The sequence below is a fragment of the Poecile atricapillus genome, chromosome 2, assembly GCF_030490865.1.
Source record: "Poecile atricapillus isolate bPoeAtr1 chromosome 2, bPoeAtr1.hap1, whole genome shotgun sequence".
NCBI classification, from domain to species: Eukaryota; Metazoa; Chordata; class Aves; order Passeriformes; family Paridae; genus Poecile; species Poecile atricapillus.
In genome coordinates, this window is record NC_081250.1 from 41351059 (window position 1) to 41378012 (window position 26954).

The following is a 26954-nucleotide window of genomic DNA, read 5'->3' on the forward strand; positions in this document are numbered from 1 at the left end:
CATTGTAGTTTAACTCGTGCAAAAGCAAGGCAAATCATGCATTAACAATTAAACAACAGCTAAGAATGATTTCTTCTTGGCCATGCTCTTTACTTTCTGTCTCAGTGAGATTTATCCTATGCACAGGAGCAAGGGGAGAGGTAGGTGTTTCTGGTATCCTACACGTACCCTTCAGCATTGAAATACCAATTATTAGCGAGGTTAATGAATATATATAACCATCATAAAGGAATATATATATAGCCATCATGTATCAAGCCAGTGGCTCTGGTGGGCAGCTCCCTTATCAGTCTCTAGCGCATCCTAAAATGTTCACTGCAAATGCTCACCTAAAAATCACCTCAGCCATCGACCCCACTCAGTTCAAACTCCCACTGTAAAACAGCTGCTCTGAACTGCATACCAAAATCCTCCCAGGGCCAGGGAGCCACAGCTTGGGCAGCTGCAGGAAGGCAGCTCTAGGAGCAGCTTAGGGGCACAAGGTGAAACAGTGCACTGAAAACACGATGGTCCTTGAGGAGCACCATTAAACGGAGGGGATTGACCTGGGCTGCCCCAGCCCCGAGGGCTCCAGATCAGCCAGCACAGATCCAGCCCAGTTCTGTCACAGTCACACAATGCAGCCCTGCCACAACAGCCCTGTAATACTCAGTCAAGAAAGGTTCAAGGGTCTCAATCTTGCCAGGATTCCTACAGTTTCATTCCAAGTCTTATTCTCTGTCAGGCTGATGCAAAAGTCAACCTTCCTTCTACCACATTTAAATAGGAAAATAATTTATCCCTTGCACAAACCACAGAGCAGCAAGTCCATAAAACCCTTCTGTTACTGCTGTTTTTCTGAGACAAAACTATACATCCTCCTCATACCCACACAGTACCACCTGTGCAGCTTCAGGCTTGCAAATTATTGCTTTCCCATCACCAGGAGACCAGTTAGGATCCTTCAGAGAAACCCTGAGGCTTCTCATATGAAGGGAGTAAATTCAGAGCTGGCAGACAGATCAGCTCCACAGACCCAGAGAATATGTTCAGTGCTCCTGAGGGACCATTCTGCAGACACCCAGGACAGAGACGAGATAGCCATGAGTCATGTGTACAAGAGATACCCTGAAATGCTAATGTCTCTCAAGGACTGTTTTTTTCTTTTGCAGAAAATTAGGAGGTGGAAGGGGCAGAAGAGGGAGTCTGTTGTTCCCCTGAATATCAGATAAAGTAATTTAAGTCAGTACATTAAAATATGATTACAATTTTTTTATTAAAAAAAATAGATGCTAGGGCTTTTATTTGGGTGAGAGCACAGAATGAAGCTTCTAGGGACCTCAGCACTCCAGTACTTAGACATTCCCAGAATACTTCAATTATTGAGTTCCCCTGTGATATATACTGGGTTTCATTTTGATCCACAGGCTATTAAACATGATCTATGATACTTTCAGAAAAGCACTAGTTTGGAGTTCAACCTGTAACTCTAACTTTTTTTTCTTCTATCATTGGTTATTAATGTGCATACGGCACAGAGAGAGCAGAATGAAGGGGTGCACAGATATTCAGGAGCACAGTGCTGCTTTAGGAGAACAAAATCCATAAGGTCAGACAGAACAAACTGTGTTGAGTGTCTTCAAATTCTACTTTCTTGCTAAAAACAGTTCTCTTCACAGAGAGGCACAAAAGGCCATTTAAAATATTAGCCAATATGTTCTAACTCCAAAAGGAAGCAAAGGAAGTGTAATTAGTCCCATTCAAGCAGAGGAAAATACATGCTGATTGTGCAAACAAGTGCTATGTAGTCAGGAATCTGAATGCACTTTTTCATTGTCAGGGTGACAAAACACCTGCCCAGGGAGGTTATGGAGTGTCTTATCCTTGGAGATATTCAAAAGTCACCTGGACATTGTCTTGGACAGCCAACTCTAGGGATCTCAAAGACCTGCAATGCTCCCTTCCAACATCAACTGTTCTCTGATTCCTTTTGCAAGTGTTTTTTTACTTTAGAGTAACTTGAGCAACACTATATGTTATTCCATCCTCTCCCTTTCAATAATAATTTTCTTTTATATGATCCAGGGAGCAAATATACAGCCATACACATGTATGCATAGGAACACACATGTATTTACATTGAAACACAGTGATGCATTACAAAATATTAATTTTTTTTCAGTTCTATAGCAGTAATGAACAAAAATGAAATACTGTTTTGTGGGGCAACATGAGTCCAAGTAAAAAGTAGTTATTTTTGTTATGCTATTGGGAAATGATGAAGGGTACAAACAAAGATGACACTGAAGTGCTCTTAATGCAAGCAAACAAAGAGAGATAATAAACTCTTACATTCATTGCAAATTGCCTTTTGTTTTCTATATTCAAATTTTTTTTAATATTTGCTTTTAAAAAAATGCCTTAGTTGACATAGTTTTCAGATTAGCTTTTTCAGTTCTGCCCAAACACAAAGAAAACAATTTGCTGAGGCATGTTGCCAACTGCCTGCCTAATTTCTATGAATTGCACCACTGTCACATAGTCCCCACAAACATTCACCTATCTAGAAAAGAAATGGGGTTGCATTACCCTCTTGGTCTTTCCACAGTTTAAGAGATGCTTAACAATGGGTGCAAAGCATCTGCTGCTCTGGGTAACAGGTTTATCTATTTGAAAGCCATACAAATTAAAAAGTACTGTCTTTGTTCACACAGAAATAGCAAGGAGCTCTTATGCAGTGCTTAAGTGCCCTTTAGTCAATTGAGTCTGTGCAATAAAGCAGAGAATGCAGTTCCACTGAATCCCCACCATCTCTGTCAACCCATCAGCTACAAAATAGGACATTTTAGAAACTTCCTGTATACAAACAGAAAGATTCATTCTATGTGAAGATTTAACAATGCAAAGATTTGGAAACATTTGTTTTCTATATCTGAACTGAAAGCTAGAATGACCCTCAGGTCTAAGGAGGCAGAATGCAAAACTTTTAAGAAATTGGACAAGGGGAACACATGTTTTCCCTGTAAGAAAGGAGCACGCCTACACAAAATATATACCACTGCCATAGGTGATTTGTTTTGGTGCTGAAAGAACAGACATGTCAACTGGTCCTTTTTAACCTGGATTAAGTACCATATTTAGCCTGTGGACATATGGCTCCTAGTACCTGAGCCAGCTAAGGCACCATCACAGAGCATTACATACCGTGATGGAAACACACCTTGCAGTCATCTCCCTGGAAGGTCTGGTCCTTTACTTTGAATCTGTAGGTCTCTTGTGATTTTATTTCCTGACAATATTTCTTTCCACTTTGTCTATCACCCCCAGCTTCATTTCATGCCATTATGTGAATTACCACATGGAGAAATTACCGTACCCTCCATTTTCCTTAAAAGGATTTCAAGCAAGAAACGACTAGTGTGAAACCTACTTCATCTCTGGAGATCTGAGCAATCTTGCTCTGCAGGTGGCTTGGGGAAGATGAAATCCTCGTTCAGCTTGAATGCAACATGTGGAGCTGCAGCAGACTCCCTCCCTCCAGCCTTGATCATTTCAGTAGGCTGAGCACCAGGGATCAATAGACCTCAGTCCCCAATGTGCCTTGAACACGCACAGCTCAATGTTAAGTCTCTGACAAAAGTTTCCCTGCACTCTCATCTAGTAAATCATTCTGCATCAAAGTCATTAAGCTTTCTTCTCTTTTTTTGTTTTTCTCTCAAAAACTGAGGTGTAGTTTTAGCAGCTGTGCAGCAGTGCTTTTAAAATAGAGTTGTTTTTCTGCCAGATGTATTATTTAATGATGTTGATTGTTGCTTATTTGCATCAATGGAGACAGGTACCACTGACCTAACACATGTAAAGGTTTCTGCATGAATGGGACTGCCTTTAATTGGAGCCCAATTGATACTACACACCCCTGAAAAGTCAGTCTGGAATAAGGGGTAAAGTAGAAAGCTAAAACAGAAATATCTACAACTGTCATGTCATGAATTATTACAGTATCACTTAGGACTATTGTAGAAAGCATGGGCTGGAAGCAGTTCACACCCTCGCCTTGTCTCATTGCATCTGCTGCAATTGCAATACAGTCATACAAATGTATCTCTGTTCTAGCCCCATACACACACCTGATATGCCAGACATCCCACAAAAGAGCAAATGGGAGATCATGTCACTCTCAGACACCACTATTTGTGGCTGAAAGTTAGGCAGGTGTACAACCTCACCAATATAAAATGTACACTGAAGTGCACCTAACACCTGGGTCGAGTGCTAAGGTGAAATGGACACTATCAAGGGCATTGAATCATGTATTGATTCCTACTTCTCCTGATGAACACTTTACCAGCCAATTCAGGCTCTTAGGCTAACACTACTACTTCAGTAATAGTGCAAGAATAAATATAAAAGAGAACAGAAACATAAATTCCAGGTGTAAGTAGATACACAGTCAGAAACCAAACTATTCGAATTAACAAATTTTTTTTAAAGCATGTTATTTTTGTATTCTTATAACCCAATTCTACAGAGGATACATTTAAAACAAAGTAATGCTAAATACCTCATATAATTAACAGCTACAGTCACTTTTGTACTGATGAGTTATATAAAACTGCAGAAAAAGACACGTATTAAAAGCGAAAGTGTGCAAATCCCTCATTAATGAGGTACTGAAACACTGCTATAATTTTTCTCTGCTGTTATATTATACTGTACTGTTTCTTCTCATTTATCAAAGCTTAGACCTTTCTTCTTAACAACAACAGTCATGTTTATATGCAGCCAAACTACAAAAAAATTTATTCATATGCTGCTGTATATTATACAGTATTAATTGCAAAATAAGAGATGTTGTTACTTAAAAAAATTAATGCTTATTTTGTTATTAAACTTCTGAGCATCACCTTCTTCTGAGGAATGATCACACTAAAACGTAAGTCCTAATTATTATCATGTTACTCATTTTGTGGCTTCAGTACTTGTTGTGCCTCTCTCCCCTAAGGTCCTTGGCTGCAGCCTTGCCTCCATGGGGCCTCCTGATCTCACCTCTCCTGGAATGCTGCATTTCTGCCCCTCCTGAACACAACACTGAGAATGCAGCTAGGTCCACTCAGTTAGGAGGAGATTTTGCAACCCTTCTCTCCAGAAGCCTGTGAAATAGAAACCTAAAACAGCACACAGCATGCTGAGGATTTAGTGTTAGGATCTTTTTACTTATATTTATAAATATTGCAGCCAATCAAGGATCATAGCACCTCTTATGTTCCCCTTCTGACTAATGAAATCTTTCCCAAGGGTGCTTCTGACTGCAGGTTGTCTAAGTCATGATCTGGGAGATCCCTTTCTTATTATCCATGTTAAAGATGGTGGAAAAACAGCCAGTTCCTCAAGTAGCTTCCTTGGGTAACTGCCTTAAGTTTTATAGGGTGAATCTGAAGCTTCTGTTCACCTTGATTTCCCTGAAAAATCGGATTTCTTCAAAGAGCCCCTTCAGAGGTTCCATCTGATATGCTGAAATGACAATCCACCTGCCCCTGGAAGGTTCAAATGAAATATTGCCAAGGCAATCTCTTCCACCTGTGGATTTTTGTTTCTTGAAGTCCACAACAGATTTGAAGGGTGCTTTAAGAGAAGGCAAAGATAATGAGGGATGGCACTACTGAAGTCTAGACAGGCAACATCCACAGCCTTTCCTTCATCACTAAGCTGATCACCTTCTCATGGAAGCCAATGATTTGGCCAATCTAACTCCTGTATATTTCTGTGCAAATCTTACCATTTGTTTTCCTGTCATTTGTTGTGGCCCTCCACCGAAACTCACATCTAACTGAGCTGGATGCTAGAGGCAGTAGGCTACTTGCTACCATAAAAGTTACTTATGTAAGGAAAGTTCACAGAAACCTGTCTCTGTCATTAGTCTTCAAACACACCCATTGAAGTTTAATTGTTTCCTTGTTCAAGTGTAAGAAAACCTCAAAGTGTTACCACTTTTACAGGCATGCCAGAAAATCAAATAACATTTTGCACACAAATCTCAAGTAGAAATACACTTGAAGTGGCATATTTGGGGCCTTTCTTATGCATAAACCTGAATTCACTTCATTTAATACTGTGGTTATAACTTAAGCAGTTTTTCTCGTGTGCTTCCAAAATGCAGAGGACAAACTTTAATATAACCAACTGGAGGTCTTGTTTTCCCTTCCCATTCAAATCTTGTACCATAATCAATAGGTATTTTGAATACATAAATGCAGCTGAATCTGGTCCTTGATTAGTTTTTTTTATTTATACTACAAAGGCCACAAGATTCGGGGGTTGCCAAGGCAACACCCCTTCAGCCTCCTTACTTTATACTTTGATATGAAATCTCTCATTAAGCAAATGTATCAAAACACCATTCAGAATGACAGGCTATTTTACAAATATGCATTCAGATAACAAATTTATTCTTCTCCTAAATAAGAGAGAAAGGCTGGAACAAGGTTACCTTTTACTAAGGTGAAGAGAGGAGGGGCAAAATGGTATTCCAAGCTATACAGGCTTTAGTAAGACATTACTACTTTAGTATGACTGCATCCTGAGCCTTCTATTATAGCCAATAAATTTCATATTACTTGGCCAAAAATCTTCAAAAGGAAAGGAAAGAAACAAAAAAAACCAAAAAACTGCACCACACAAGTAGAGTCTGAGACTGAGATGCTAGAATATTGAGTTACTGAAACTAACAACTGTGTATAAAAGCTTTACTGAACTACAGAAAATGTAATACTCCAGCATAGGTTTTTAGAACTAAAAAGCAGGCAAAGTTTAGTAAATCACAAAAGACTTACTAGGAACCTACTGCTGCTTTTTGAACCTAGATGTTGAGGTCTAAAGTGGTAATTAGCAATAAATCACTAGCCTTCTTTACTGAGCAGCATTCATTACATAGTTCTCTACCTACAGTTATGCTCCAGGATCCTTTGGCAAGGCCAGGCTCCCGCAGGAGGAGGGGTCTGTCAAACACAGTTACTTCTGTGCTGTCTTTTAGTCTGCAAGAGTAAAGTCTGAGTTTCAGCACACTGCAAACTGATCCAGAATGAGTAAGACATGGCTGGCTGGCTGGCTTAGCAGTAGAATGGCAATAGGGTAGTTCCAAATGTGCCCCTCCAAACTCTTGCTTGTGCATCCTCTGTGCTGCCAGGAGGCTTTGCAAAGATGCTATCACTAACAATCAGCTAATTCTACATCATCTGCAGGCATTTCAGTATAAGCTGAGAAAGCCGACTTTCTGAAGAGGAGATTGTTACAAGAAAGAAGATGCACAGATATTTGTAGGTATGGAGAAAATAAGAAAATTGACGTGATGGCTGCTTCTTTGTTTTAACTTCTTCCTTCGCTCCCATTTTTAGCTTGTAATTTCTAGTTCAGTTTTTCTCACCGTGACCCTGTGACACACCGACCATTCACAGCAGTAAATAAAATAAATCCTACGATGTGCCACCAAAGAAAAAAGAGCGAAATTCCCACTGGGGGGCGCATACAGCACTAGCAAAGCCATCGCTCCCTCCTCCCGACAATTATGTGAGTTCCAGGTCAGAGACAGCAGCCCCCAGCCTGCAATGACAAAATAACACCACTTTACAGATACTTCTACTTGGATCTACCAGCAACTCCTCAATTACCACAGAGGGCTGGTTTGCATGGTTTCTAGAAGAAGAAATCTCTCCTCATTTGTGAAGAGTGGCACTGGAAAACACCTTGCACTGCCAGATCGTTTATGGGCTATCCCGTCTGCTGCTGCCTCAGTGCACTCAGTGTTCCGGGCATGGACTGTCTTGGACCATCTAACTGCATCCAAAGCTTTGCTGCACTGTTTATACAACTAGTTTCACTACACAGCCAACTCCTGCTGTAATCCCAAAAGATCAAAGTGGTGTCAGACTGTGGATGTGCCCAGAATTCCCAATTTCACACATAACAGAGGATTGTACCATTCATGCTGTTCTTTACTTCCCCCACCATCGTGTTGTTTTCTCACTCCCTAAATTGTTCAGGTGATGAATAAAACAACCAGTTAGTGGCTGTTCCAAGCCCTTCAGGCTTCTATCACCTTTCTGTTTTGAATGTAGGAGACCCTGGAGAGAACAAATTTCACACCTGAAGTTGAAGGCTCCAGAATTTAAAACAAAGAACCTACCCCCAAAAAACCCCTGTAAGCTTCTTAGAGACACATTCTATGTAGGACAACAAGAAGGCTGACATCAGAATCAGGTATCACGCTGCCATCCAGTCAGTCCTGACACATTTCCACATAAAGTGGGCCATGGAAACTGGAGAAGAGCCAGTACAGCAGAAAACTTCCAGTGTTATTTTTCATAGGACTATGCAAATTCTTCACAAAGCTGAGGACTTTAGATCTGAACAGTTTGCTTATCAACTTCCACCAGCACTGAAACTCATATAACTAGCCTTAGAAGACAGCATATTATTCTGAACAATATTGCTGAACAAGTAGTTGAATAAAATCAATTACTCACCCTAGGGATTTTTAAGACATATGTTCCCTTAATTATTGTCAGATATGCAGGTCAACAAAAAGGAAGATTGATTTCTGGATAAACAGAATAACTGTGATGTTAAAAAGTGGTATGAAAAGAGAAATTGTGAATGAAAGCATTTTAATGCCCATTTTAGTGAAAGGATGGGAATATTCAGGAAGTGCTTAGAATGAAGAAACTGTCAGAGCCCCATCTGTCCATCAATAGCACCATGTACCAACCTCTCCATCCTTAATGCTCATATCATTTACACCTTGCTGATCAGGATGCATTTCTTCTTGTCCAGCAATATACTTGTATTGATTAACGTAATATAATGATCACGCTGGTTGCATCAGCAATGTTAAAACAAATTGATCTTGGCTAAAAAAATCAAGTCAGTCTTATTTTTTCTGACCCAGTGCTCTCATCTCATCCTCTCACTGATACATGTTGTGCCCCAAACTAGTCTGCAGCATCAAAAAAGGAGAGTAACCCCAGACCTATCCCTGTCGAGAATCAGAGAGGTGAAATAACATGTTTTCACTGTGAAACAGGCTCACTTCTGTAGTGTCAAACTACTTCCCAGCAGTGTCTAAGATAATGCAACTAACAATCATAATTTTTTGTTTCCTCCAGGAGAGAAATTTGTGCCATTTCCTAGGGAGCTTTGGTCTATTTTGCACTAGATTGTTTTTTTCTGGGCTTTTGTTGGGAAGAGTGAAATAGCTTATACCTTAGGATTTGGGATTTCCTAGTTTTTCATCAGAGGAGATATAAGAACCAAGAAAATGTCACCTTGGTCGTGAAAAGAGTGGCTGAGATCTGCAGCAAGGGTCAGTTCTTGGAAGAAATTGTATGCAAGCTTCTTTCCCTCCAAGTTCTTTTCCAAAAACACAGGCTAGGAAATCTGTATTTCCAGCATCAATCTACCTACATTGGTACATAAAATAAAGGCCGGTATCTATTCCCTACCCTGACTGGAAGCACCATAGAGAAGCAGAGCAAAGAACCAGTAAGTTTCACTCCATAAGCCACTCAAATATACATACTCAAAGCCATTTGTTGTGCTTCCTCCCTTTTCTCCTTGGTCCCATCTGTAGCCACATAAATCAAACAGTGACAGCTGCAGCATTGTTTCTTCTATGGCTTCCAGTTTCTCCTTCCCAAATCCGCATTCCTCCATGAGTAGATGAGCTGTTATACAGCTCTGTATACATACATACATACATATACAAGCCTTCCACTCTAAGAAGAGGATGGGAAGCCCCAGATGAAAGGAGCATGACTTTGTGAAAGCATGGTAAATGCCAAGCCTTTGCATCCATACTGTGGCTATGCATGGATCTGGACTACAAAAGTATATTTTCCAAAACAATACGGATGGGGTTAAGGAAGATGTTTCTCCTAAAGACATCAGCCTCCAGCAAAAATTGAAAGCAATTTCTGTGAAAGGTGCTGAAATGAGAGCAGATGTTACAGGAATCATGTAGATAAAGTATGTAAGCTTGTTTACATATTATGCAGATGATATACACATCTATGTTCTAGTTTAAATTTCTACTAGCAAATTCCATGAAAAAATAAACACAGAACACCAAAGCTCTTCCAGAGATGAGAAAACAATGAATTAAATTCAATTCCTCACAGAATAAGTTATTCAGTAAAACAGACTACCACAATGTCTAGTAGCTTTTTAATTAAGTCTTAATTAATGATTTTCTGCTAGTAAATCCCAAATTTTACTGCTGCTTTTTTTCCGAGATGTTCATGAATGGCAAAGAGTTACCAGAACACTCATCTGTGAAGTTTTTCCCACAGTCTTTTCCCGTTGTATTCCTGTTGTCATTTATGTTTAACATCAGAAATATATTCTTAAGCACTTCCTTGCTGGCATTATCATAGATTATCACAGATAATGCAAGCCAGGTTCCAAGGCCAGCTCTAAGTATATGAAACAGGTAATGAATAATCTGTCTAGACAATAGATGCGCCAGCACAGTTCCTCTTCTCTCAGTTCTGCCAGCTGCTAGCAGCTTGGACAGCAAGCTGAATACTTGTTAATCCTTACATCTCTTATAGTAAAAAAAAAAAAAAAATTGATTAGATTTCTCTAAACCAAGAAAAAACTTAAATTGTACCAACATCTATTTAAGGATTAAATCCCCAGTCTACCAATTGGTTATAATGATGAGCAAAGCCGAGGGCTATTTCACATTCTTATCTGGCACACAGATAAATCAGTAAGCCTCAGGTAACATGTGGCACTCACCTGGTGCAGCTTTTGCCAAAATTCAGGTCCATCCTCCATTTTTCTTAAGCTCGGTGGAATGTACCAAAAGCAGACATTTGCATACTCTGGCTAAACAAGAGAACAAGTAACTGCTTATAAGATGCAATAGATGGCACAGGGATACATATTACAGCTTTTCAAAGAGCTCTGCTTGTTTTGATTTTTTTTTTTGGGGAGGGGAGGTGGGGTGGGATTGAATTTATACCCTTTCCTTTAAAGCTTCCTTCTCCAAGTCACATTTGTTTCCCTTTTTTTGAAACTAGAAATAATTTTCATATCATCCATTCCTCTTCCTGCTGCCAGGGGCTCCTTTATAATTTCTTCTTCCTATATCTATCTTTAACTCTGTTTTACTCAGTAAAAAACTTTGGCTAGAAAAAATGTAAGAGAGGCATAGAAAGGTAACTTACAGAATTCATATTTGAAGCAACTTTAAAGAATACATTTTCTTTTTAGTGTTTTGGGGTTTTAAAACAGAAATTTTCAATGATGCCTTTTTTACAAAACACAAAAACTCAATTTTTGTGACCATTTAACACTTGCACACCTCATCATTTTCCTACTGAACAATGCCAATCTCCTCTCATGTCATAGAGCACACTATACAGTGCTGGAGTTAATGCTGAATTTCTCAATTTCTACATTTTATAAGAATCTCAAGACCCCTTGCAGGGTATGAACCATATCCCGAATGTATCTTGTTTAATATCTAAGCAGGCCTTTTGAGCAAAGACTGAGACTCCACATGTCTGCTTCTCCCCAGGGAAATTTTGCCTTTAAACTCAGCAGAGTTAGCTGCAAGGCTCCCAGCAAAAGTGGCTGTTCACCATGCATTATAAAATAAGGAATTTTGTGCTTATGAGGTTTCTGTATTATATATGATTGATAAAATGTTCCCAGTAGGCCATTCTAAGGTCTCTACATATTTTCTGCTAATTTGGAACTTATTTTTTTTGTTTACCTGTACAGAGAACAAAAATATGAGGAATAGATAACACCTTCTACAACCCATAAATCACTACATCAATCTTGACCTCCACTATTTGCAGCACAGCATTCAAATGCCATCTAGGTTATAGTATGGATTATGATAATTTGGACTGTGAACTCATACACCCCGCTCCTCTCCCACATGCCATCCTCATCATTACTAGTTGAAAGAAAAAAAATACAGCTAAAAAGGAGCTTGGTAGCTGAGTCACATCATCTCTTTGCCCCACTGTGGATGTGACTGCTATTATAATCCCAGGCAGTCTCCTGAATGAGGAGAACTCATCAGCTGAGACATGTTCTTCCATGAAAGGCCACTGAGAGCTGCTCATATCATTTTCCGCTTCACTTCAAAGAATGCATTAAATACAATTTAATCATCAAGAAGAATATCATTGTCAGCAGGAACTGAGCTGCAAACCTGCCACGTGCTGTCGCTGAATGGAATAAAGATCAGTTCTTAAAGTCCCATTTCTTTCCCTAAAGAGCTTGCTTTGAGTACACATGTAAACACAGACCCTGAAAAGGCGGTGCCTTCCCCATAAGAACAAGCACTAGCTCAGTGTTACAGGGTTTATTCCAAAACTATTTAAAATCAGATGTCAGGACCAGACAGATGGCATATATTACCATATTGCCATTGCCTGTATTGCCTTCTTGATTATCTCAGTTTCCTATCACACATCAAATACATCATCACTCTCTGAAAATACCATTCATCCTAGAAAACTACTCCCAGCCATGCTTCACACTCTGCTTCTGGTTGTCTTGCCACAGGTCTTATCCAAGCAGGTAAGCAATTATAGCACAGAAGAGTTCAAGATGACTCAAGCACAAGTGGCATTTCCAGGCCGTTGAGCAATTCTCATTATAGGTTTTTCCTCACTGCATGTATCAGAGGATCGTCTTCCTAAGATTCTTGTCTGAAGCCCATCTTCCTTTCAGAGAGGCCTTGAACAGCTGGGCCTTGCTGCCTTATAACATCTTCTCTTTGAATTCTCATTGCTTATCCCCTGAAAATTTTCTTAACCCTTTCAACTTCTCAACTCATAGAAAAACTCGTAGAACTCAAGCTCAACTTCTTTCTCATAGTCCGTACTACAATACTCCCTTCAAACCCACTTTAAATTTAGGTGTCCCATTCCTTCAGGAACTACACAGCAGCCTCTGCTCTTACCAAGAGTTTCCACATCTACAGCAGACCTGGGCTCTCTGCTAAGGTTTACAATAACAAGAAATGGACAGCTTTTAACAGACTTGCCACTTTACTGACCCTATCCTGTGCTGCTGGCCTAAAATTCTTCAACTGAACAGCAGTTTTCAAAGGTAAAGAGAAAAGTTTACATTGTATGAATAGTATAAAATATTTTTCATATTTTCCCTTTTGTCTAGCCTAACCTGGAATGCGCATGGTGGCACTTACTCCATTTCCCATCCTCCTCCACATACTCTCCTCCTCCTGATCCCACACAGCAGCCTGTCTTTCATACAAGTACACTTCCAACAATGCAAAAGGTTTTTTATAAAAATGACAGGTCTTTGCAACATCCTCAGATATCAGCCTTATTAACCAAAGAGCTGAGGACAGGTGGAAATACAGTGCTTAAGCTCTATTCCCTTTATTTGCTCTCCCCCCAGGCAAGGTCATCAAACAGGAAATAAGCTGACAGTTTCAGTAAAACAAGTGAAACACAACTTTTGGGTAGTTTTTAGGAAGATGGGAATTGAAATAGAACTAGGGAAAAAATATGGACTTTAACAATGCCAAGTCCATTTTTAGGATCAAACTATTTTTCCCCTCCAGCACATAATCTTATCTGCAGGTCTGGCAAGCACTGTTTTTTTTACAGCCAGCCTCTTTACTCTCACAGAAAAGTGCTCCATCTACACCCCCTGAGGCAACACAGGACCAGAAGCCAGGAAATTAGGTAGAATGATAGTAGGGAACACAGCACATATGTTATGTGTGTTCAATCATATCTGTGGATCTCCAATACACAGACTTACTAGATTTGATACTTTAAATACAAATTGGTAATTGACTAAAAAGAACAAAATCAAACAACACTTTCTAACACTTTCTAACAATAACAACAGTTCAGTTCTCTTTTCACTTACCTCCAAAATAAGCTGGAATCCCTCTCTTTTTTTAATTTCCTCCACTAGATATCTGTAATTAAAAAATCAGGGATTAAAAGCACAGAACAAAACAATACACACAGACAACAACACTAAAAAAAAGGGTCTTAAACATGTATTTATTTTTCCTTTTTTTTTTTTTCACACTAAGAAAACAACAGACTTAAACCTCATTTCTACCTGCTGTGAAAATGTAATAGCTATCAGTTCCTAGAAACAAAAGAAGGCTACAGCCAGCCAAGGAGCACTGAGGAGAAGCCAAATTCTGTCCTCAGGCACAGATTTTCAGCAGAGCCACATGTCACAAATTGATCCTATTTGCATCAGGTTGTGAACTTTCCCAGAGCAAATTAATACCTCTGTCCTTGTTCTCAAATGCCAATGCTGGGCTGTCGTGTTATTTCACAGTCACTCTGACACCTCTTGCATTCTACTATCACCAGGATCTCTTAGCTTAGCCCAGAATTTAAAAATTTGAGCATACTTCCAGCTCAGCTTTTTTCCCAGTACTGCCCACATTCCACACTGTCCACAGTGAAACTTTCCATTCAGTGGGCCACTCCTTATGTACGACAATCCCTGGACTTCCTATGCTAACAGTGTGTTAAAATGGGAATTTCTTTTCTTTCTCACCTGTCACACATGAAAAACACAGAAGCCTTCAATGGAAAGACGGGTTTGGATGAAGATTTTGGATACAAACAGCTTCAATTTACAGATTTTTTTAGAACATGACTGCAAGTTTGCCATGGCACATATCTCACAGGAATTCTGAAGCAAAGAGGACATAGATGGGAATTCTCTCCTTCTTCTCCCCCGCCTCAAAGCCTTACAAAGAAAAATTTCAGCAAATTCACTGCAAATTCACTCTGCTTCTCCAGTCCAACAAAATTTTAGCCTTCTACATGAAGATATTGCTGTCTAACATTAACAAACCTGACAAAGTTAAACTACTGATTGTGCACAAAACTGTTCTTCTTTTGCATTCACTATTTGGCATTTTCCTGTCTGAAGCTGCACTACTGGTCATCACACTAGTAATTATTTTCAGTGAGAAAGAGAAATATTGGGAAAATAATCTCCCTTGGTCCTACCCACACAGCTGAAACTTGCCCCCGGCAGGGACACCTCTAGCACAGCTGTCTCTGCAATGCCCTCTCCTCAGCAGCCGTGCTGCAGAAGCAATAAACAACACCCTAGATGGCACACATTTTTCCAGACAGCGCCTGGGGAGTTGTGCCGCTGTTTATCATTAATAAGCGCTGTGCCTGCGACTCGTTGCCTCCCAGCACACACCCCAGCAGAGCCACCGCTGCGGTGGAGGGCCAGTGCCCACAGCCCCCAGCTCAGGAGCTGTGCTGGCACTGCTGAGGTGTTTCCCCTCGCTGGAACAAGTCACGGTTCTGGTCGTTTCTGCCATGACCGCTCAGATCCTCCCGCGTGCCCTGGTTTGTTATCTGGCTGTTAGAGTCCAAACTACTGCTCAGGTTGAAAGAGAGACATGATTATCTGTAGGGTAATTATCTTATGTCAAAGCTTGCTGCTTCTGTCCTGTTTATTAGAAGATACTTGTCTGTGCCATAAAACCAATATTCAGCAACATCAACGGGCTATTCATATGACAATGGCCCTCTATTTATTTTTTTTCTTTCAATAAACTATGAAAACAAAACTTATGCATAATCACTTTCCTTTTTCATTTTTTTTAAGGTCTTGAATTGTTAGAGCAATTTTGCATTGCTTAATACCTTTGCCTCTTACCTCAAGTGCCTTTATTTTATATCACCTAGGTCTAAAATCTGACGTGGGCTACCTGATGTCGGTCAGGTTCACAGCACTGTTAATCATGTTCTTAACTACACTGCCAATAACCTAAGAAGGCAGCCATTAGAAAATCCATTGCCCATGATTTATCTTGCCAGTATCATTTGATAGCAGTGGAGCAATTTACTTTGTGCATCTTTCCACAGCTGACAGTGAAGTTTTATTATCATGTCACAGTTGTATTATGTTAGAAGGGCTTGAATCTTAGTGAAGACCAAAGTACACAGAGAAGTGTCATTTGCTGTGATTAAGCATTGCAGAAAATGAGGGGTGAAGATCTGCTGTGAAAGTAGACATATGTCTGCTAACAATGGGTGTCAGAAGAGGAAACAGGCAGAAAAATTCCAAAGAAGATGAAGCATAAAATGCAGAGGTGCTTATATAGTAACTATAGTTGTATTCTAAAAGTAGTTTACTTCTATTTTCTTTTTAGTGTACTTTATAAAACAACATCCCTACATCAAAAATAATTGGGGGGAAGAAAATATGCAAAAAAATTCTGAAGGGATCAGCTGGATGCTCTACTCTACATATTTAAAAAGTAAGCCTTTTGAAACAGATAGCATCACAAAGTTCCTGGGATAGTAAATTCCCTGAAAGCATGATTCATCTCCAGCTGAAGATTTTACTGGAATAGCCAACAGGCAAAGTTTGCTGCATCAGAAGTACATGCCTGCAACTACCCTAAAACCTTTTCAGCTCCACTTGGCTACAAGCAAAAAAAAATAAAGCAATCTTGGCCTTAAATTCTATAGTCAGTGGACTAGTTCCAGAATTAATCTGGGTCTGTGTTCAGGAGCGCTGAAATACTACCTTGCAATTGAAGTAACATCTAATGTAACAAATGAGGAGAAAGGCTGCACAGCTGAGTAGTTGGTAAACCTGGAACAGTGCCCATGTCCATGCAAACTCAAGATGACAATGCCACCACTGTGAAGAATCTATTTCACCAGATAATGTCTAAAAATTAAATTTCTTCGTAATGGAAAAACAAACCAAAAACCAGAAGAGACAAGCCAGTCACTCCTTAGAAGTGTTACCAACTGAATCCTAATGTTAAGCAGAAATATCGATCCCAGAAAGGTGATTAATCACTACACAGTCAGTCAAATGACCTTGGCCAGTGACCTTGGTAAGGCTGAATTCTCCTACTGATAGTGGAAAGAATTACTTACTCTGAACAGACAAAGAACAGCACAATGCTTCACAACAAAAACAAGGTGCAATTTAACCAAAACATATTAAAAAACACATAACCAGCCAAAAAACTGAGTGGCTTTAAAGAAATTAAGTAGAGAAAAAGACACAGCTTTTTTTAGCTTTTCTGGTTTGGGTTCTTGCTTTTTATTCCTTTCAAATCTACTCTGGGTTTAGGTAAGAGGCATTTTTATTTTCTCTTTAAGTAACTTCATTAGAGTCAGACTATTCCTTTAATTTTGATTGAAGTAAACATTCGATTCTTCTCTACTTGTTATTTCATATAAAAAGTAAAATGTCAATACCAATTATTTTACTTAAGGCAGTGTATAGCTAGTTTTATGTAGTTTTCATTATGTTTTATCTTGTATAAATTCTGAACAAACATTTTATTTAAAATTAACTTCTTTTAATGGGCCGTTATGCCAAAATAATTTCTTAGAAGAGAAAACCACCTGTGTATGGAAGTCTCTCCCCAGAAACCAACACATCACCATTACTTTATGAACACCTTCTACCAAGAACTTTGCTGAATTCACTTGCAAAACTCAGTTCTGCAAGACCAAAAACTTGATGAAATTGAAGAGGACAAGTGTGGGGAAGATCACAAGAAAAAGTTGTTTCAGTCCCTAACTCAGTCCCTAACAGAACGTGCTGTAAGTGTTAAGAACTTCAGCAAATTTGAGAAAAAACACTCAGTAGGTCGGAAAAATATTGCTTTTGTACACCTCTACTGGATCCTAATATTACCGCATTCCTCTTTCACAAGGAATGACTTAAACAGGAAAATTTGGTTCTTGCCAGGCACAGCTTGGATTCTGGCGCTTCTTTTACATCGACACCAGAACACCCAGTTGATCTAAAAGAAAGTGTTTGGGTAACTCTGTCCTATGTCTAGTCCAGATAACATAAATGTTCCTCAATACAGACTGGTAGCTTAATTTTGACTTCCGTAATTACTATTAAATATTGTAGCAATCATAATAACACTAATTATTATTTTTTTATTAGTTCCACCTATTATACACAAACAAAAGCATAGAGGCAGAATGTAACAACGGGGACTGTTCCAGGATATGGACTATCAGCAGTGCCAACATTTCAGCCCACCAAACAGACTACACATACTCAAAACGGTGAAGCGGTACCTTGCCAAAGCCAGTGCCCTGTTTACTCTCTCCTCCAGGCCTGTGGTTCCCAAAGCTTTCCACATCAGCCAGAATTTGAACGCGTCCGGACGCCTGCTGCACTGGATGGACTTGTCACCAGTGTCGTAGCTGACATCGTAGAACTTGTCCTGCTGGAACAGGTACGCAGCCTCGGCAGAGTAACACTTCTTCAGGAGGCCCTGTGAGGAAACACCACAGAGGCTTTGATTGGGTATAAACGTTTCCAAACCTCACAAACCAAAGCCTTTCTTTCCCTGTCTGTATCAAATGCTTATTAAAACAGAACTGGATATGCAGGATGCCATCCAAAGCTTACAGTGTGGTTTAAGAACTCTGGATGGGCCTAAAGTCAGTGAATTCACACCAACAACCAGCAAATATATTTTTATGATTATTTTCTTCATAATGTCATGGAAGAGTGTCAGGCTGAAGAGGAATTTTGACTCAGATCTCAAGAAATCATGGGAGTGGGTATCTCAGAAACAGTTGCTGTAAAATACATATGGATGTAAAAGAGAGAGAAAAAGGAGACACCTATGTCCACTGCTTCAGTCTTTAGATCACAGAGTCACAAAATATTTTAAGTTGAAAAGGACCCACAAGGATCATTGTGTCCAATCCAAGAGAATGGCTCACACAGGAGCTGAACCCACAGTCTTGGCATTGTAAGCACCATTATCAAGAACAACCCCTGAGGAACTTCCTACATTTTCACAAATGGCTCAATCCATTCCTGCTTTGGTTAGTTGCAGGTAGGGAAGACTTTAGCCCAAATAAATAAATGTTTAGCCATTACCACCAATTAGACACTGTGGATTTGGCATAGGCTGACTGAGCAGAAAAACCACAAGAAGATTAGTACAGACCAATTTTTTTCTCTTTCACACTTCAGACAAATGTAACATTTGAAAATTAACTTAAGAGAAGATACTTTCACATATGCTAATCATTATTTCTAAATAAAATTATTTTTATTCAGCAATCTCCAGCCCCCAACTTCTTAGGGGCAACCTGGGCGAGATGAGCAGCACAAAACAGACAAAGATTAATGAGTGATGTGGCAAGTTCCAGAAGAGAACACAGCTGGGAAACAGAAAGCACAGAGGCTGTTACAGGTTTAAAGGTGCAGAGGAAGAGACATAGGACTGACCATTGGCTGAAGAATAAAATACCAAAATATATTCTGTAAAATTGTGAATTGTAAAAAGAAGGGCTGGCAGAAGGCAGGTTACGACAGCAGAGATGAGGGTGGCCCTACGAGGGACCCAGGAGACAGGAAACATGGATCTGTCAGTGCTAAGAAGAGCACAACTCATTTTCCAATTCAATATCACTCTTCAATTTGAACCAACAAAAAAAATCATTTCTCATTTCACCCTTTTCTCTGCATCTGCTGCAAGTTTGATTTTGAAATGGCAGTGTCTGATATCATTCTTAATCAAAGTGTCATATTCCCACAACAGAGGTACAATTCCTAATCCACATTCCAATATCCTACTTATGACTTTAGGAATGGCAATAAAATGAAGTAAAAAGGTCAAGGCAAAAAAAAATTTAAAAAAAACTGAACTGGCATACATAGAATAACTCTGCCTCTCTCTTAGACTTTTCATTTCCCTCCAAAAAAGCAAAGCAAACAAAAAAACCCACCTACACACCAGTTTGTAGAGCAAAAGGAGAACACCATCAAGGTTTCTCCTTGACTTCTATAAGGGTTTGACAATCCCATCGTAATATTTGTTTGATAAAAGTACAAAAATTACAGCAAATTTGGTCTGAACTCTTTAGTCATAGAAGCATTGTGAAAAGACAGTTTTTATGACAGCTTGGAGGGAAAAAGGGCTGGTATCTGCTCTCCCTTTGCAGAGTAATAAGAGTGATAAGAGTGCAGTGTGGCACAGGGTAGCCACAGCTGGAAAGCCAATGATGGATGCAGTGTTTCGCAGCATGTAAAATTCTAACACCCACTTTCCAATTATCTCAAATAAATAAAGGCAAGAAGATGACATTAGAAATGACAGAATAGTCAAGCACTGAGGTATCCATACTTTTGAGGTTTTTTACAGCTTTTTTTTTCCCTGGCTAGCAGCTGCACAACACGAAACAGGAGTCATTCTCTCAAGAGATTGTGCTCTATTCATTTAGACCTTCATACCTTTAGTTTCAGGAGAATAACAGGTTTACTAGACATGGTGTTTTAAAAAAAGAAAAAAAAACCCACAAAACAAGCAAATAGGCAGTAACATTCTCAAATTTAATCTAATTGCTTTGTCTCTGCTGACTTAAAATGTTGAATGATGTATCTGCAGTGAGGGTACAGCAGGGTTATCAGTGTGGTACTATCCTCTGCCTCATCAGAGTGCAATGCAGCTGCACAACAGAGGATGTCACAGGATATTAATGCCCCTCATGCTGGTCATCCTATAAAAAGTAACCTTTGTTTGTCACAAGAAACCTAAATGTAGTTGGCAATATTACAAAAGACTGAGAAGTTCACTTAAGATCACAGGACAGTTGCAGAGTTACATAGTTTAAAAAAATGCTCCAGAATTAAGATGCAACAAATATTTTGATGGCCTTGAGGCAGCTTGTATTGTTGGTGAGGTGGTTAATTTAAAAAAAAAGAAAAAAAAAAAGAAAAGGCAGGTACTGTCCTCATGTCTTGGTGCATCTGAAACTGACAATACGTGTTGGCTTGATGATCCTTTTCCACCTGCTTATCTTACTAAGAATGCAAGAAATCCTGCTGAAGACACTGATACTATCAATCTCCAGAGGCAAGTACATTTACATCCTCCTACATGTCACTAGAGCAGAGGGGAAAAGAAACAAAAATCATCCTTTGTGAGGAAGAGAGAAATATCCCAGAAGAAAGGTGGGGGAGAAAGAGAAGGGGAAAGAAAATGAATGGAAGACAAAAAAGTCATCTCAATTTTTCTAGTCAAGCAATGAAAAAGTAGAAGAAAAAAAAAAAAAAAGGAAAGAAATATGCTTTAAATATGCTTTCTGACTCAGTGTTCTCAGTCCCAAGAAGATCCCAAAAGTTTTCCACACAGTAATTGCTACATCTGCTCAGAATTGCAAAAGTTTCACAGAACTACCCCATTGGACAACTTTGAGTTTCTTTCTTCATCTTTTATCTTTCTACCCTTTTTAATACAATTTCTCAGCCTTATAGTCAGTCTGTTAAAGTTTAGGAAATTGAAATACTGTTTTCATAGAGGCCTCAATCCACTATGAAGTTTCAAAGAGCTTTTGATTTTGATGAAGTCTATGTATAGTTTTTTTGTGCTCTAATTAATGGCAAATTGATGAAAAAATATTGATACTGAAAGAAAGAGCTCCAGTTTCATAATTCAACATTTTTCTCATTGAACAGACTTACCTACAGCAAGTCTTCTGATCTCCTTCCATTTCCATTGCTAGTTAAAAGTGAATTTCAATTTCATTAATAAAATATCTTTTTCCCTAAGACAAGCCTCTCTCTGATTTGCCTTTTCTGAGGCAATAAGGAAAATCTTTTGAATAGCATACTTGAAAATTGTCAAAAGCAGTGCACTGTAAAAGGATACTATAGCAATTTGTTTCAAGGGGTGAGAAAGAGCTCTCGGTTGTATTAAACCCAAACAAAAGCAATGAGAATAGAACATTTCCTTCAGCTGTCCTGGAGGGGAATCAGGGAGGTAGATATCTCTATGATATTGCTAATTATGAGGAAGAGATTACTTGTGGATGGTTACCATCATCACCTTAATCTGTACTAAAATGAGATTTCATTAGCTACATTGAGCCTTAATTCTTAACTAATAAGTAAAAATTCTGCTTATTACCTAGAACTGATTCTTTATTACCTGAACTAGGGCTTCACTCTCACGAGTCACAGAACTTTGGCACTGGTAATAAACAGTAGTTCTCTGTTTACATGTAGATAATATTCACACAGATATGGATGACAGCAAGGACAAATTGGAGTAGCTCTGTGGGTTTTAAGGGAGTATGTACAACCCAACAGCAATTCCTAGAATTTTAAGAACATATATGACAAAAACTGACTTCACAAATGTTTTGAGGTTATTGATCCATCTAGCTTTGTGTTTAAACAGTCACTGCAATTCATGACTCAGCAGTACCAGTGTTTTCTGAGTAAGACTATCTTGTTGGAGAAGTGATGAAAGTTACTCAGGGCATGGCAGTGAAAAAGGAATAGCTGTGCTCTTCTTGAGTGCCTTAAGCACTGAAGAACTACAGTCATTGATCTGAGCTTTTAAAAGGGATTAACCAATCTTTCTTTCCCTTTGGTGAAATTGCTTCTCTCTTCTAATCAAGTCAAACACACATGTGTCTTTTCTATCTCTACCTTCCTTGGAAATATTCCAATTTTGTTTCACTAAAGCTGGAAAATACTCTTTTATCAGCATTTCACAGCAGTTAATCTTTTTTTAGGCTTTTTTAAAAAATCTGTACAATGTTTCATTCTAACAAGCCAGTTGCAGTATCTTAAATATATTAACACTGCTAAGCCCCATTGAAGCAAAATGGCAAAAGAAAAACCCAAACCAAAAAAAAAAAAAAAAAAAGCCACTATTACTTTTGTTATTGGGAAATTACAGTGTTACCAGTACAATTGAAGTGTGATGACATCTTCTAAAAATTATCTTTCATACAGAAAGTATGAAAGAGAAACAGAAAAACTGAGGGGGATTAATTTGCTCACTTATAATCAACTAAGATTAATTCTGAAATATTCCATAATTTCCAAATGGGTCTTATAGTACATAGAAAGACAGGCTAACAAAACTTCCTTTATCAGTCTTTCAAAGAGAGATGATAGGGTAATTCATAAATGGGACTTAATATTCATGATTAACATTTTGCTGCTTGACTTCTTGCAGAATTCAGAACTTCAGAATATAACTGAGGTTTCTTGAACATTCAGTAGCAGAGCAATATGTGCCAGACTCTCCCAGCTCACATCTCAGCATCCAGCTCCCACTGATGCGTCCTAACCACAGTGTGAAGGAATTGTGTTCACATATAAACGTGTGCTTCCTTTTAGCCACAGGTATTTATGTGCTTTAGGAGTAGTGGAACAAGCTCCCAAGTGAGAAACTGATATATGTACTATTCCCTTCTCTAACTGGTGCAAAAATACCATTTTTAATGGGAAACTGGAATCTGCTGCCTGTTCTGGTATGAAGAGGATCAAAGTGAAGCAACACTTTTCTGTCAAAGTGTCTTAAATATGCATTTGATCTTTTTTTCTTAAGGATTTATATCCCAGCTAGTTAATAAGAAAGTACTCAAATCTGCATGTGTGTCTGTTTGCATATAAAGACTTCACTGGCACATACACAGAATGAGTAAGAGCTGATTTTCCAAGAATTAGACACAGAGTAAAACGACCTTTCTTCCCAATGCAGACAAATCTTCTGCATTCCAGAACATGTCTCACTGTACAACAGGATCTGATGCTGTGATCCATAATACTTCTGTATTATTTTTACCCCTCAAAGGCCTAAGATTCAGCTTTAAAAGTATTTCTAACTCAATATTGCCTAGCTGTGGTTTAAAAGTGGAATAGGGTTGTTCTACCAGACCTTGCACTGCACAGAAGGGAACCACAAAAAGGCTGCCAGAGCCCTCAAGTTGGAACAGTGCTCATAAAGTGACTCGAAAGGCTAGGGCAGCTAGAACATTTCAATCCTCTACATTTCTTTCCTTTTTCTTCCTTGAGAAATTTCCACTATTCAATCCGAGTAGCCTAATCATTACCTGGGGCGATATCTATGTTCTGAGCCTAATTAGTTAAAAATACAGCACTGAAATCTTCCCAAGCCTGCAATTAAGACACCATATTAATCTTAGTCAATAGCTTTATTCTATTTGTTTTTCAGCTCAGAATAAAGATAAAGTGATGGATGGTAACCCTGAAATCTAATCCTCTTCCATCCCAGAGGCTCTAATCTAAGGAAATGCGGTGGCACACTGCTCCGTGCCATCCTGCCATGTTTCACCCATGACCTAGAGCAATCAGCTCCAAGAGAGTGCTGATTAGCAACTATGCTCTTTGGTCCTCATCAGTTCTTACTAACAGAAGTTAGTAACAAATTACATGGATAGGTAACCCCAGCAGCTGAATAGAAAATATCTCTTGTTTTGACAGAGATTTATAAAAGCAATTTACAAACCACGGCCACAAAATAGTGATGCAAACCTTAGGGGCTCGATATCTTCATGATATTCAGTCATTTATAACCTATGGAGTAGAAGGTAAAAACCCATCCATAATGGTGGGCAGTTGGCATAAGTTCTAGCAGGTCTGATTTTTAAATGAAGCTTGAAGTAATGAACCTCTTACTGTTTTGGGTTGTTTTGTTTTTTGTTTTTAAGGTAAAAGAAAAGGTTTAAGGTTTGTGCCACAAACATACAAGCAGAGATTTTTTGCTACTTTGCAGGGTCATCTTGAGATCAGAGCTCTGTTGTTTTCTTGCTAGACCTTTAAATTTATCATTTGGGAAAACATTATTTGTTTTTGGGAAGTCTAAATCACCCTGCTGATGAGGAAGAACTGGTAGAGTGTGGAGAGAAGGCTCTGCACCTTTACCTGCACGTGCTCTGACTGCCATCCCTCTCCAACTCTGCTGCTCCCTCCTGTTCAAGGGGACGTGGAGATGGGCTCTGCCTGCTTTAAACAGATGCAGCACTGCTGCAGTCCCCATGGCTGACAGCTATTCCGAGGGCTTTGATGAGCTCTGTGTTTAAGTGTGCCAGGCCCAGGTGACAAAATACTCCATTCTGAATGCAAATCATGTCCAGAAGTTAACTAGCAAGGGCACCAGCTGCAAAATTTGACCACTCGTGAGTGCAGTGACTTGGATCGTTCTCACCCTGCTCTTTTATTCACCCTTTATTAATTGATTAAGTGGTGAAATCCAAAATAATATAATTCAACCTTTGTAATTCAGTATAGTTAAACTGACTTTCAGCTGTATTCCAATTATTTCCACTTTTGTATTACAGGAATGACAGCCTATTAGAATACCACAAGGAAAAAAAAAAAAAAGAAAAAAAAAAAAAAAAAAAAAAGAGGAAATTGAAATTAAAAAAGCTCAGGAGGGCTTACAGAGTTGTCTTTCACCAGAAGAGCACAGCACTGGATTCCTGCCAACAACATTTTATGTGGATTCCAGGCAACAGAATCAGCCCTGCAAAAATGGAGAAAGGGAGGTGAAAATTGCATCTACGATCATGGGTACTTAAGAATCAAAAAAGACCAAACACATTCCAGGCAGACAAATCAGATTTCCCATACACCCACCCCCACCACAGGTTCAGAAATCTCTCCAACTATTTTTAAAAATGCATCACTGATGGAAGCCAACAGGCCACATAACTTCCACCTCAACCCCTAGTAAGTGAGCCCACGGACTAAATTGACTTACCTGTGGATACCATGAAGCAGTCTGCAATGCTTCCTTGATATCAAAGCTGATCCACCCCAAGAAGCCTGTTGGAACATTTATAGAGCCAACAAAATATTGTTTGTACAAAGTTATTTTGATAATAATTCAACTAATAATTTCTAAAGATGTCTTATCTCATTTAAAACTTAGTTTACTGCATGGTCAGCAGGCTAAATTCTGCCCTGAGTTTCACCTCCTGAAATAAAGCCTGGGGCTATACCTGAAATAGAGGAGGCTGTGGTCTGTTCCACTACATGAGCCACAAACCAGAGTGGCCCTTCTGTGTAAGCAAGGGCAATGAACTGAAATGTCCTTGCACACCCAGACTCATTCCTGATACCAAACAGTGTTGCTTCCTTTTCCCCCAGCCTTAAACTATCAGTGGCAGCAGAAGGCCTCACTTTGCCCATCTTCCTCCTGCTAGCCAATTCCTTCCTGAGAATTTCACCGGGGAAAGGGTGGATAGTGATAATCTCTGGCAATTGCAAAGGTCAGGCTCAGGTTTTGCACAGATATGAAGAGCAAAGTCTGTCAGTGAGCAATAGCAGCATTTCTGTCACCAGCAACCCAGCTGACCTTGAAATGACTTAAGACTCCCTCAGCTCACCTAAGAACTCAGTGTGTGCTCAAAGAGTCCCTTAGACCTTCTCTGTAGTGAGGAGCTCTCCACTGAAACCCCTTATTTAGTTCCATCTACTCTAGACACCCATCTTTGGGTGACACCTTTGGCAGATGTGTCTCTCCAGGGACTGGAGAAGGAAGCCATACAACAAGTTTTTTATTATTCAAGTTTAATTCCCGGACAGCTTGAATCAGGGAGTGTGATTCTTTCTCATGAATTCTGCAAGGATCATCAGGTGCTTTGAACCTTCAGCTCCCAAACAACAATATTTATCCAGTGGAAAGCTGAGGAGATCATGCAAACACTAGACATGTCACACAGTGCATTTGAGAAGTTACTGTTAAATAAATAAATATATAAAATGAGCTTCAATATTCATGCAGGCAGAATGCACTTAAGCCAACTGCCTGTGAAGCAAGCAAAGCTCTTCAGAGACACACAAAAGACATCAGTCCACAAAACATTTGGACTCCGTTTATTTTTTTTAAAAAAAATTGTAAAGAAAAAGAAAATCACTGATGTAAAGATTCCTGACCTAAGCATAGAAAATATATGCTTGTTTTGTCTTTGTCCTTTTTTTCTTTCCTTGAAATAAAAATATGTGACATCTGATTTATGAACTTAACATCAGAATTTGCTTCACAGGCCATTCAGTAGGAATGAGATCTGCTATCTCTGGGAGACTGGCAAAGGCTCACAAGGGAGATGAAAGTTATTAACTTGCCTTAAAAAGTCATTCTCATTAATGCCACACATTAC

The 26954-nt window shown here is 39.1% G+C and overlaps 1 protein-coding gene across 4 annotated transcripts in view; it reads right to left on the reverse strand.

Annotated features, from left to right (window-relative positions):
* GADL1 (glutamate decarboxylase like 1) overlaps nucleotides 1-26954 on the reverse strand; it is an 83235-nt gene that overhangs the window by 24417 nt on the left and 31864 nt on the right. For all 4 annotated transcript variants that reach the window (XM_058833228.1, XM_058833229.1, XM_058833231.1 and 1 more), the window contains 5 exons: nucleotides 25553-25617; nucleotides 25234-25315; nucleotides 18090-18289; nucleotides 13900-13951; nucleotides 10771-10860 (listed from right to left, as the gene is read on the reverse strand). In XM_058833228.1, the coding sequence (XP_058689211.1) occupies nucleotides 10771-10860; nucleotides 13900-13951; nucleotides 18090-18289; nucleotides 25234-25315; nucleotides 25553-25617 (489 nt within the window). The remainder of the gene's footprint in view (nucleotides 1-10770; nucleotides 10861-13899; nucleotides 13952-18089; nucleotides 18290-25233; nucleotides 25316-25552; nucleotides 25618-26954) is intronic.